The sequence below is a fragment of the Protomyctophum parallelum genome (assembly GCF_964188405.1).
Source record: "Protomyctophum parallelum genome assembly, chromosome: 5".
NCBI lineage: Eukaryota > Metazoa > Chordata > Actinopteri > Myctophiformes > Myctophidae > Protomyctophum > Protomyctophum parallelum.
This window is the reverse complement of record NC_139702.1, coordinates 10,685,308-10,697,721: the sequence shown is the minus strand read 5'-3', so window position 1 is coordinate 10,697,721 and position 12,414 is coordinate 10,685,308. Positions and strand designations below refer to the sequence as shown.

General features: G+C 42.6%; 1 protein-coding gene across 3 annotated transcripts in view; it reads left to right on the top strand.

The window, feature by feature from the left end:
* The first annotated feature begins 3,267 nt into the window (after nt 1–3,267).
* The window catches only part of LOC310859021 (uncharacterized protein), a 428,722-nt gene continuing 419,575 nt past the window's right edge, over nt 3,268–12,414 (top strand). For all 3 annotated transcript variants that reach the window (XR_014569266.1, XM_083765368.1, XM_083765367.1), the window contains exons 1-2: nt 3,268–4,928; nt 5,702–6,196. Coding sequence is in view for 2 of the 3 variants with exons in the window: in XM_083765368.1 (XP_083621494.1) it covers nt 3,684–4,928; nt 5,702–6,196 (1,740 nt within the window). In the remaining variant the exon portion in view is untranslated. The remainder of the gene's footprint in view (nt 4,929–5,701; nt 6,197–12,414) is intronic.

The following is a 12,414-nucleotide window of genomic DNA, read 5'->3' as shown; positions in this document are numbered from 1 at the left end:
TGCAGTGACGTAGAGGGGGGCGACACGGGCCCCCATGAGGATTATGAAAACTATTCATCCCTGCTCTGATGTGGGCATGAAGGAGCATACTGACCGTACTGTGGCGTCAGTGTTGAACAGGCCAGCATTTGTAATAAAAGTGGTTTGTCTATAATATGGATATGTCTAAATTCTACTGCATCTGCCGGCATCATTTTTCTCTTTTTCACGTATTAGTGCTCCTGGCTCTGTGACGGGAGCTCACTTTCTGCGATTGGATACAAGGCGAGTGGTCATGAAGACCCCTATCCTTTAGTGTACAAGGTGTTCCCATTCCTTTCCAAAATGTAAAGTTACTTAACTGTATTGAACTAGAAGCTCCAGTGGGTTGAACACACACACACACACACACACACACACACACACACACACACACAAGGTTAGGTTTAGGTGTGCTGCCCCGTGGGAGGTTAGCTTTAGGGTGAGGGTTTGTTTGAGATAGGTTGTAGTTGTAGGACTAATGACTGGTCGCAAAAACGAGAACTGTCAATCACATCGACTACTGGCCAATCACAGCAGGGCTTTTCCTAGAACTGCGGTGGGATCCATAATAACGCGCCACTGACTGTGTTTTCCGTGCTGGTCAGGTCAGGTTGCGTCATTGTTGTTCCGCGTTGTTGTTTCTCCGTGGATGTCATGTATCCACTGTCCATGTACAGTATATTCTCGGGCCATCGCATCACGAACTGAACTGCGCACGAAATGTTCCCTCACAAGTTCACAACTTGTTACCGGCTCAAATGTACAGTACAGTATGTACAGTATATATAATATAATATGACTTACTTTCACCTACTGGGTGTTGTATTGGTGAGGGAGAATCAGAGCTAACCGTGACTGAAAGTCTCTCTCTCTCTCTCTCTCTGCCACTGTCTCTTTCTCCATCGTTTGCCCCGGGGTCCTCTTTGTTATTACTGGATAATGGAGCGGTGTCCTGGATCATATCGTCTTTATATAGCTGCTTCTCCGTTTCTTCCTGACCCACATTAACACACACACTCGGAGCGCGCACACACACACACACACACACACACACACACACACACACACACACACACACACACACACACACACACACACACACACACACACACACACACACACACACACACGTATGCACGCACGAAATGCATTGACCTAGTAGTATAGACACATGACATCATCGCACATTTGACAATAAAGACAAACGTCACACAACAAACTTACTCTAGAGAATAGGATTGATATCACGACTACAGTAGACTTCACAAGTTTGCGCCTGGTTACTGATAGTTTACCATTTTGGAGATTTGTTGTATTTATCCCATTATGTTATGCTTTAGCTATTGAAAAATAGCAGATCTACAAGCTCATAGCTTGTAGGTCTGCTATTTTTGAAAAATCGAAGAACGACTGACATATAGAAACATAGCTTTTTCAGAAAACTGTCAGGATGTAGATGACATTTTTAGAATCTGATCTCAGGTTAAAATGGGTTATTGTATAGGTAGCCTACTTTGAGGCGTAGCATGGATGTATTTTCTGTAATTTGACATGTACGATGTAGCGTTGAAGTGTAATTGTATTTCTGCCTCTTGGCCAGTTCCCACTTGTAAAAGAGTGTCTCAGTCACAACAACACATTTCTAACTGTTGGGTCTTGCAGCCCAAACAAGCTCCTTACTACCCAGTACCCAGCCTGTGCACTGCACATGTCCTATAGGCTAGTGAATATAAATACATTAGCTACTGTACAGTACATTCATACCAAATATAAACACATACTTACATTGCGTCCATACCAAATATAAACCTTCAGTACCAGACCAAATATAAACACACACACACACACCGTGTCCCATATACCATACCCAAGCTGTGTGGCTACAGCCATGAAGGGCTGGAACTGAAACGGCTTGGTTAGAACTTAGAAGGACTTTTTGGGGGGGGGGTTGTGTGTTGTGGTGATATTGTAGATATTGTACCCAAACTCAACAAGGGCATTCATATTTGCATCACACATATGTGCACCGACACATCCACAACAAACAGAATGATTTGTCAGTCTCTGCAAACTGATAGCAAACACATGTGATCAACAATAATAAATGTGATGACATAGTCATATCAGAATGCAATGTCAGCAGTCATTGTCAGTCTCTGTGATTCATCGGTTCAATTAAACCTTTGAATGTTTCAGGTATGAGTTTGTGCATACTGTACATTCCAAAAGTTGTGCTTTCTGCTGCTTTGTTCCTTGTCAGGAAAACAAGTCCATGTGTAGTACTGTATGATAGCCAACTCTCTCTCTCTCTCTCTCTCGCACGTACGCATGCACACACGCACACACGCTGCACGCACACACAGTGTGGATGAGTTCTCATCTTATCCTGAGGGGGGCAGCATATCCTGACTCTTGTACCAAATAAACAGTTTTCCTTTTTTCAGACTTTAACTGAATCTTATTTTCCTATTTCTTACTACATCTGTTTTTTATTCTCCACGCTAATTCAGCTTGTAGATATTATTATTTTTATAGTAATAATTTAGTTCATATTTTTGTCTAAATAATTTGGGAAACATTTTGGAAAGTTTTTCAAAAAATGTCACCTATAAATAATGACATCTTAGTAGTATAGGAATGCCAGGGTGACTGTGGTTGACCCATTTAGGCCTGTCTTAAAAAAATCATGTTTCTGTATCAGTGGTGCTCAATAACCCAAATGCCCAAAAACTATATGTAATATGCCTCTGCCCCCCATCAGAAAATATGTTGCTCCAGGGACCTCCCCAGAAGCAAAGATTTGAGTTAAAATGTTCACTCTGTAATAATAAGGTTTGCGCCACATTTTCCAAGATCTTTCAAAAATAGCAGACCTACCGAATGCCGCGCTATGAGCTTGTAGATCTGCTATTTTTCAATAGCTAAAGTATAACATACTGAGTAATCATAGTGTTTGAGTTACAAGGTTCTCCCAGTCTCTCTAGCTCTTTTAACGAAAACCTTTAGTTGTAACCAAAATACATCACTTTCAGCAATTGTTTTAAAGCCAATTAAAGATACATGGAAAATGAAAGAGAAAATACTACTGAATTCCATTAGTAGCTTTTGCTGTTGCATGATACTGTATACTATTTAATGATGAATTAATATATATTTTTTACTTTCTGTTTTTCAGATGTTTTGCTGAATTGATCCTGTCGTCAGGCAACTAAAAAGGGAGCAAGGACAGTTGCTGCACGGATGTGACTCGATGGAAATCTGCAATCATAAATGTGGACCTGGGTTGAATAAACGGAGCAATACTCGGCTATTGGAGCCTGGGCATCTTTAAAACCTGTATTATGTAGTTGTCATTAGTCATCAGAATTCCAAATCATTTCAGTGGAACCTTTCTATGGCTATATGGCCGTGCTGTGGGAAAGAATGGATTGTTAGTAGCAGACAGTAGTTTACTGCATTCCACAGAGACGTTTATTCTGGAGAATCACAGAACAAAACTCTTAAAGCCCAACAGCTATTCGTATACAGATGTTTATTCCTCTGTCCAGCACAACCAACAACATACAGACAATGGATCCATGGTCTAAGTAAATACCTGTGCCTTAATTACGGATAAATCGGTTACATTATCACAGAAACGAGGCATTGCACCGCATCCAGAGATGAGTGTTTCTCAGACCGGCGGGAGCCTCCTCCCCATCGGGGGGAAGAGCGGGGCGGCCATGAAGCTCCCTCTTCACAGTGCTGGAGATCAGAACGGCAACGCTTTCCGCGTCTCCTCGTCCTCGTCCTCCTCGTCTTCCTCCTGTTTGGGGGAGTCGTCCCCCGACTCGCTGCGGAGTCTGAGTAGCCTCAGTGGCAGCTGCCTCGACAGCCCGCTGGACGTCGACATGCTGGAGTCCACCCACCACGCGCCCCGGGTCACCGTATCAAAATGGCCGACGGAGGGAGAGGGTGAAGACCGTGACGCTTCGACGGAAAGCGTCCAAACCGTGACGGGGCGGTCGTCTGAGTCCAACACTGTGACGGGGCGGTCGTCTGAGTCCAACACTGTGACGGGGCGGTCGTCTGAGTCCAACGGTAACTCTGTTTCCATCTATCTAGACGCCGACAGCGGCGGCGACTACTGCGAAGACACCTGGAACGACAACGACAACCTGACGCTGACGACAAACGCGGTCCGCAACAACGATGACCTCAGCAGCAGTAGCAGCGTCAGGAGAAGGCACCGCTCCTCCTCTCCGGATTCAGACGCCACTGAAGTTCCTGTTATGGATGATGATGAGGACGACGACGACGAAGACCTGTTTGTGTCGGTGAGCTCTGACGTGGCTCTGAGGAGAGCCAGCGCGGCCACCGTCTCCCCAGCGAGCAACGTCCCCATCCTGGACTCAGTGGGTGCTCCAGACCTCTGTGTGCTGTCAGAGGGTGGGGGTTCCAAGAGCGAAGACCTCCAGAGAGAGCGCACCGTTCCCAGTGAAGAAGAAATGGCAGGTCCCGGGTCAGATCAGGTGGTCTGTCCATCGGAACTTCTCACGGATGGCCAGTTGCCAGACAGAGTGGACGATGATAATGACAACATTGCACTACGTGAACCTCTTGCCTCTGAGGTCCTTGGGGAAACCACCAATACGCCATCTTCTGCTTCCTCCGTCACCAAGAAGGAGTCACAGTTGAAACCTCCGCTCTCTCAGGAAGAGGCGGACGTCGCCCTCCCCAAGTCTAATGTGATAATGAGAGCTGTGAAATCCAAGCCCAGCACCACTAACTTGGCTACCAAGACTGCCTCTGCATCGTGCAAACCAGCCAAGCCGGAGGCAAAGAGAGTTCCCAAACCAGACCTGAAGAATGTCAAAGCCAAAGTAGCATCAAGGCCTTCCCCTGCCACAGCTAAAACAACCAACCAGGTATTCAGCTGAGCTGACACTGTGTAGACATTATACTGTACTGTATGTCCTCAACGCATTTAGACTTGAGGACAATTCTACAAACGCCTTCTAAATCCTGACAGTTTTCTGAAAAACCCTATGTTTCTATGTCAGTCGTTCTCGAACATTTTCATGTCAAGGACCCCCAAAAATATATGTAATTGGCTGCCGACTCCCATCTGAAAATATGTTGTTCCAGGGACCCCCCAAGAAGCAAAGATTTGAGTTAAAAACGTTTGCTCTGAAAGAATATAATATTCAAAGATTTGCGCCACATTTTCAAGATTTTTCAAAAAATAGCAAATCTACAAGCTCGTAGCGCGGCACTCGGTGCCGTGCTACAAGCTTGTATATCTGCTATTTTTCAATAGCTAAAGTATAACATAATGCTTAAAACACCAAAAGGGGTTCCCGCCCTGAATTGAATGTGTGTAGAGATTATATGTCCTTAAATTAAATTGTTTCATATCGTCGCCGTTGGGTGGAAATCTTGTACTGTATGTGCAAAACCTGGAAATGGAAAAAAAATAATATTGTGTTCCAGACAGTGTATCCAATGTAGTTATGATTTTGTCACAAGCTTAATACTTTTCATTGGTTAAATATTTATCAACCCCACAGACACACAAAAACCTTTGAAAATATATATTGTTTGTCTCATATTTCATCAAATGTAGAGATATGTCTTTCCACCTGACAGCGATGCTATGGGTTTTGCTCTGTTCCACCCCATCTCGTTGTGCTCCCCACAGAACAAATCCGCTCCAGCCATTAATGAGAAGAGGGCGCTTGTCAAGAAGGATGAAGTGAACGCTGCAGACGGCGGCAAAAGGCTGAGACTTGCGACGGGACGGATCAAAATGGTGGCGGTCCTGAAACCTGTCCGAGGCCGGGGCGCTGACCTCCGCACCCTCAAACCCAACCAAAACGCCAAACGCCCCAGCCAATCGGAGAAGAGGGGAGAGACCGCGATCGTCCACGGGGCCCTCTCTGGCTCCTCCAGCTCTTTGGGGTCATCGGATGTGACCGTGGAAAGACCCTCGAGGTCTCCCCCCAGCAAGGCTGCCCAAGAGATGCCCGTCCTAAACGGAGTAGGAGAAGAGGCTAGTGCCGCCGCGGGAGACGTTGCAAAAGATCCCGCGGAAGGTTCTGCGGAGGAAATTGCACAAGAGATGACCAGGCCGGGGCATTCAAGACGGGACCCTCAGCGAGAGGCGTCTGTGGAGAACCCAAAGAACCGTGTCACGGTAAGTGTGTGTGTGTGTGTGTGTGTGTGTGTGTGTGAGGGTGTGTGTGTGTGTGTGTGTGTGTGTGTGTGCGAAAACTGAGCTCTTACCTTGCCTTAAGCCTTAGGTCACATTTCGATGTATCCGATGAAAGTCATGTATTGTACATGTGTCGAGGTTGTACGAGAGAATCTGTCCGCTTTACGATGTACGTCATCGGTGATGATTTAAACATCTTGTATAGGTGACCCAGAGGATGTTTATTCTGTAGCTATCCTGTTATCCTGTTTGTGTCCCACCTTTGTTGGGCATAGGTCATATTAGACAAACGAACAGTCTGCGAAAATAGGCAAACACTTGCCGGAAATCACCGATCTACAAGCTCACAGTCCCAACACAACGTGTTGATAGGCTACTTTCGGTGACTAGGTTTGGTCGGTGGAGAGTGACAAAAGGAGGGAGGAAAGTACAGGGCCCCAGGGGGACCCTGGTCAGCCAAGGACAACTTTTTCTTTTTTCAACCAAGGTTCATGTTTTAGGTTGTTATTAGAGAAAGTAAAAGATGAGTGTTTATTTTTTTCATTTGCTGCTTTCTTTCGTTTTAGGGATTTTAGCTGTTTTTGACAGGGGGGCGTTCGAGCATGGGGCTAAATATGTATTTTTTTACAACATTTTAAAGCGATTTCTTTTTTTTATTATTTACTATAGTCCTAATAGACCCCAATAAATTACATCTGACCACAAAAGATCACGGGATCTACTGAATACGTCAAACTGACATATTGAGCCTATGACACCCAGTAAGGCTTCCCCCAGTAGGCTACCTTTACATTCAGTAGATCCTGTGATCTTTTGTGGCCTGATGTAATTTCTTGGGGTCTAGTAGGACTATAATAAATGATACAAAAATAAATCGCTATAAAATGTTGTAAAAAAATCACACACGTGTGAACTGAGTGGTGCAATTCCCCCCCCCCCCCCCCCCTCTCTCTCTCTCTCTCTCTCTCTCACTCTCTCTCATTAGAGTCACTACCCCTCTCACTGTTTCTGGCGCCCCCTACTGCTATTATTAAGTCACATACTCGTGCTTACACAGACAGACACACACACAAACAAACAAACAGGTACGAGGACATTGCAAGCTGGTTGTAGGAGTGGTTGCACCACTCAAAAATACATATTTGTGACCAGATTTGACTGAGAGACTGCCATCGCGCACATTCCAGCTTTTCACCAGAGGAGAAAAACTTTCTTTCCCCCTTTTTTTTCAAAATGAGTTAATATCACAGGCAGACTCTTCACATACTAGAGCATGTCTGAAATAAGTGTCAAAGCTGAAATTTACATGTAAATATGAAAAGAATGCTTAAACATGTAGCTATTGTAATGTTAGAGACCACAGAAGTGAACCTTTCAAGCCTGTTTTCTCAACTCGCTGTTTTCTGCAAGACATCACTCTATAAACTATATCTACAAAACTGGTGGGTCAAACTGAACAACCAATATGTCAATTTGAAGCTATGATTCCCTGCTTTGATATGAAATGAAAAAACTAAAATTCAAAAAAATCCAATGGCAGTCTCCCAGTCAAATTTGGTCACATTTAGCCCCATGCTCGAATGCCCTCACCTCCCTGTCAAAAACAGCTAAAATCCCTAAAACGAAAGAAAGCAGCAAATGAAAACAAATTAAGACCTATCTTTTACTTTCTCTAATACATTTTTATACCTCGAAAAAAGGCTGTGACACTTTAATGATACTCAAACCATAACCAGCACCGCTTTTAAGTTTTTGCTGTGTGTTTAGCAGAACACTGTACCTGTCATCATGGCTTCGTCATGCTCTCGGTTCATAACTATCTCACGCACGTTTCAGCGGCAGTTGTAGTCACTATATAGACAGTACTCCTTCAGCTTGACAGTGTAATGGCCCAGCGCACACTGTACTACTGTACTGTACTGTACTCTACGCTCTTTAGAAGGATTTCCCATTAAAGCCTCATCAGCCCACATACAGAAGCACACCACTCCGACCTGGCCTCACCTGTAGGACTGGAGTACAGACAGTGTAATGGCCCAGTGCACACTGTACTGTGCGCTGTACTGTACGCTCTTTAGAAGGATTTCCCATCAAAGCCTCATCAGCCCACGCACAAAAGCACACCACTCCAACCTGGCCTCACCTGTAGGACTGGAGTACATAATTACATTGTGTGTTTAACATTTAACCATCAATCGAGTAAGCCAGTATACCGCCTATCCTTGCATTAGCAATATTATATTCTAGTTGTAGTGTAGTTCTACTAAAACTCCTATCACATGACCACTTTAATATGATGTTGTTCTTCTGCTAAATAGAAGATATAGTTAGATAGATGGTCCGCAGGACCGATACTGCTGGGATACGAGTAGAAAGATACACTACTACAGTGCATGACCCAGTCCACACCAAAGATTCAGAACACATACCAGTTGCAAGTATTCGGTTACAAGTAGTTGCAAGTTGCAAATCAATGTGTGTGTGTGGACTGGGCTAACGTTTCAAAGTAAAAGAGAAAAGAGTCAACCTAAAGGAAGTAGAAATAAGGAGATTTACAGGGTCTGGTCTGGCCTACTTTTGTAGATCTGCTATTTTTCAATAGCTAAATTATAACATAATGTTTAAAACACCAAAAGGGGTTCCCGTCCAAAATGGGTTAACCATTTGAAACTTACAGTAAACCTATATATGCTGTTATTGTAGTGTACATAGGGGACAATCCTTGGTGCGAGCGCTTGTAGATCAGCTATTTTCATCGAATATTCACCCCTATATAGTGTTTGCCTATTATGACATGAACAGAAGAAGGACACTGGTTCAAGTGAATCACTGGTGTTAGTGCTATGGATAAATATGTACAGTACACTACAGTCGATCTACAGTAAACAAATGAGCAATATACAATATATCAACAGTAAAACATAATGTACAATCTATGTGTACCGCCCGGTATATGGTTTTAAAATGTGGGGCTTATATTCTATAAAATATATTTATCTGGTTTTAGCTGATTTCGTTTTTAGATCTCTGCTTAATACAGTACGCAGTATTAGTTAGTCAGACTTAAAGTCAATATTAACCCATTTTGGGGCGGGAACCCCTTTTGGTGTTAGCATTATGTTATGCTTTAGCTATTGAAAAATAGCAGATCTAATAGCAGTAGGTCTGCTATTTTTGAAAAATCGAAGAGCGACTGACATAGAAACATAGCTTTTTCAGAAAACTGTCAGGATGTAGAAGACATTTTTAGAATCTGATCTCAGGTCAGAATGGGTTTTAACCATTATCTACCATCTGGGTGCTTTAGAAGTTCTGGCTTTGCAAATTAATCCAGAAGATAAATAATTTATTATAAGGTAGCGCACAGATTTTGGAAAAACATGACAGCTCAATTGAGTCAAAACACAGATATCATTAACAATGACACGGCAAAGAAACTTAAACCAATCAAAGATCTCAGACAGTAATCCGTCGAGGCATTTAATGACATCATGGATGGGCAGAAAAGCTCGTATCTCACCTCCGTATCACGTTGTGAGCTTGTAGATAATATTCAATACTTTAAAATGTTTTGAGGCGGGAACCCCTTTTGGTGTTTTAAAGCATTGTTATACTTTAGCGATTGAAAAATAGCAGATCTACAAGCTCTTGTAGGGTTAGGGTTACTTGTAGGTCTGCTATTTTTGAAAAATCGTGAAAATGTGCCTCAAATCTTTGAATATATAATATATATTCAAAGATTTGAGGCACATTTTCACGATTTTGTTTATATTATTATTACAGAGTGAACATTTTAACTCAAATCTTTGCTTCTGGGGAGGTCCCTGGAACAACATGTTTTCAGATGGGGGGGGCGGAGGCATATTACATAATAACTTTTGGGGTCCTTGACATGAAATATTGAGAACCACTGATACAGAAACATAAGGTTTTTCAGAAAACTGTCAGGATTTTGAAGTCTTTTTTTTTTTTTTTTTTTTTGAAGTCGGGTCTAAAATGGGTTAAAATGTTATGAAACTGATAATGAAAAAGGAACGTTCTTTTGGACATGCAAGGTTTCCATCCGACAGCAGCCTATAAAATGGGCCTTTTCTGACATGTGACGCTGATGAGCAGCATGCCGTGTGTGCAGTTTAAATGGAGGGTGTGTTGGCTGCTGTGTGAGTGTGGTATGTGTTTTCTAAGCCCTGGTGAGACACTGACAGGTTTAAGACCTGCCCCGTCGGTATTCTGACACACTTTGGCCTCGGGGGCCTGTATGTCTCGCTAATAGTACAGGGTGTTTTTTAAAACTGGTCAAACGTGGCTCAGAGAGACATTTAACCAATTTAGCCCAACACATTTAACATTAGCCACTTTAAAACCTGTTTTGGGGCATGTCAATGTAGGCGGAATTTTGTTTTAATATTATTTGCATAATTGTGCAAAAATAATCTTCGATCTTCACAAAACAAAAACAGCGTGTTGCATTGCGGCGTTTTTGTGAGCTTGTAGATCAACTATTTTTGTCGTGCATTGGGGCTTAATTGGTTAAGAGAATGCACATGACTGTGTTTTAACCCATTTTGGTGTTTTAACCCCTTTTTGTAGATCTGCTATTGAAAAATAGCAGATCTACAAGCTCATAGCGCGCCACCGAGTGGCGCGCTACGAGCTTGTAGGTCTGCTGTTTTTGAAAAATGACTGACGACTGACATAGAAACATAGCTTTTTCAGATAACTGTCAGGATGTAGAAGACATTTTTCAAATCTGATCTCGGGTCAAAATGGGTTAATCTGGATGTGACCAATGGAAGGCATGTTGAAATGCAGGGGAAGGGTGCAGAGGTCATATTTTGAGGCAATAATTCATGATTGGCAATTGTGTCAAAGAACCTTTATATTCACCGTGCAGTTTCATTCTGCTTTTATGAGTTTGATTTAAAGTCTTTGTAAACATGCTTGCACATGTCAGCCCCCCTCCAGCCCAGTTATTTATGGATTTATTTTGTGTACTCAAAGAATTATTGTTGTTGCACAGTGACATTCCAGTCTCCAGCCACTATACGTCACTATCGTGAGCAGGCACAACATTTTGTCTTTTTGTATTATAATTTTTTCAAGGTCTGTTTTTGTCTGAGTGTAGAAGAATGTCTTACGTTACTTTCTTGATGTATGCAGTATTTTGTTTATTTATTTCAAAGAGATGACAGCTGGAGCGTTGTCCTAGCTTAGAGACGGTTTAAGATTGGATGATTAAAGCTACGATTCAGGATTTATATTTTAAATCATTTAGACCTGAGGACGATTCTACAAATGTCTTCTAAATCCTGACAGTTTTCTGAAAAAACCCATGTTTCTATGTCGGTGTATCTCATACATTTTCATGTCAAGGACCCCCAAAAATATGTAATTGGCCGCCGACCCCCATCTGGAAATATGTTGTCCCAGGGACCCCCCCCCCCCAGAAGCAAAGATTTGAGTTAAAAACGCTCTGAAAGAATATATTCAAAGTTTTGCGCCACATTTTCACGATTTTTTAAAAATAGCAGACCTACAAGCCCTATGAGCTTGTAGATAGCTATTTTTCAATAGCTAAAGTATAAAGATGCTTAAAACACCAAAAGGAATCTGTGTGGTGCATAACACTAATACAGTATATCTAGCACATCAGACTGCACGGGTTGGAGGTTGTCTCCCGACAGAGAAATGTAGACCCTGTTATCAGGGACAATGTCGATAAAGTTATTTGAAGCTAAATAAAGGTGATGATGATGATGATGTCGAAGCTGACTGGATTGGAGCGTATACAGCATTGATTCTCAAAGTGTGGTATTAACTTCTGGAAGGACACAAAACCTTTTCAGGTGGCGGAACGTGCGGGCCAAATGCATATCAATTTGGGGGGGGGTCCTTGACGCGAAAATATGTTGAGATTGAAGCACTGCTTTTATACGGTACATATTTCCGTTCCATTTCCCCTGTAGAAGGCCAAGGAAAGCCTAACTGTAGTTGCTGCATGTGTATCACGTGTGCATTCCACGTCCACATGTCATTTGGCCTCTTTGATAATCTGCCGATATCCGATCTGTGTTGAAAAGTTGTCTTCAACCAAAGTCCAACATGATGTAGTTGTGTTAAGAAATTCAAAGATATTTAACATTTTCCAAACATTAGCGTGGATTTCTTTTCCTAGGTTATTTTCAAATACTGTATATACT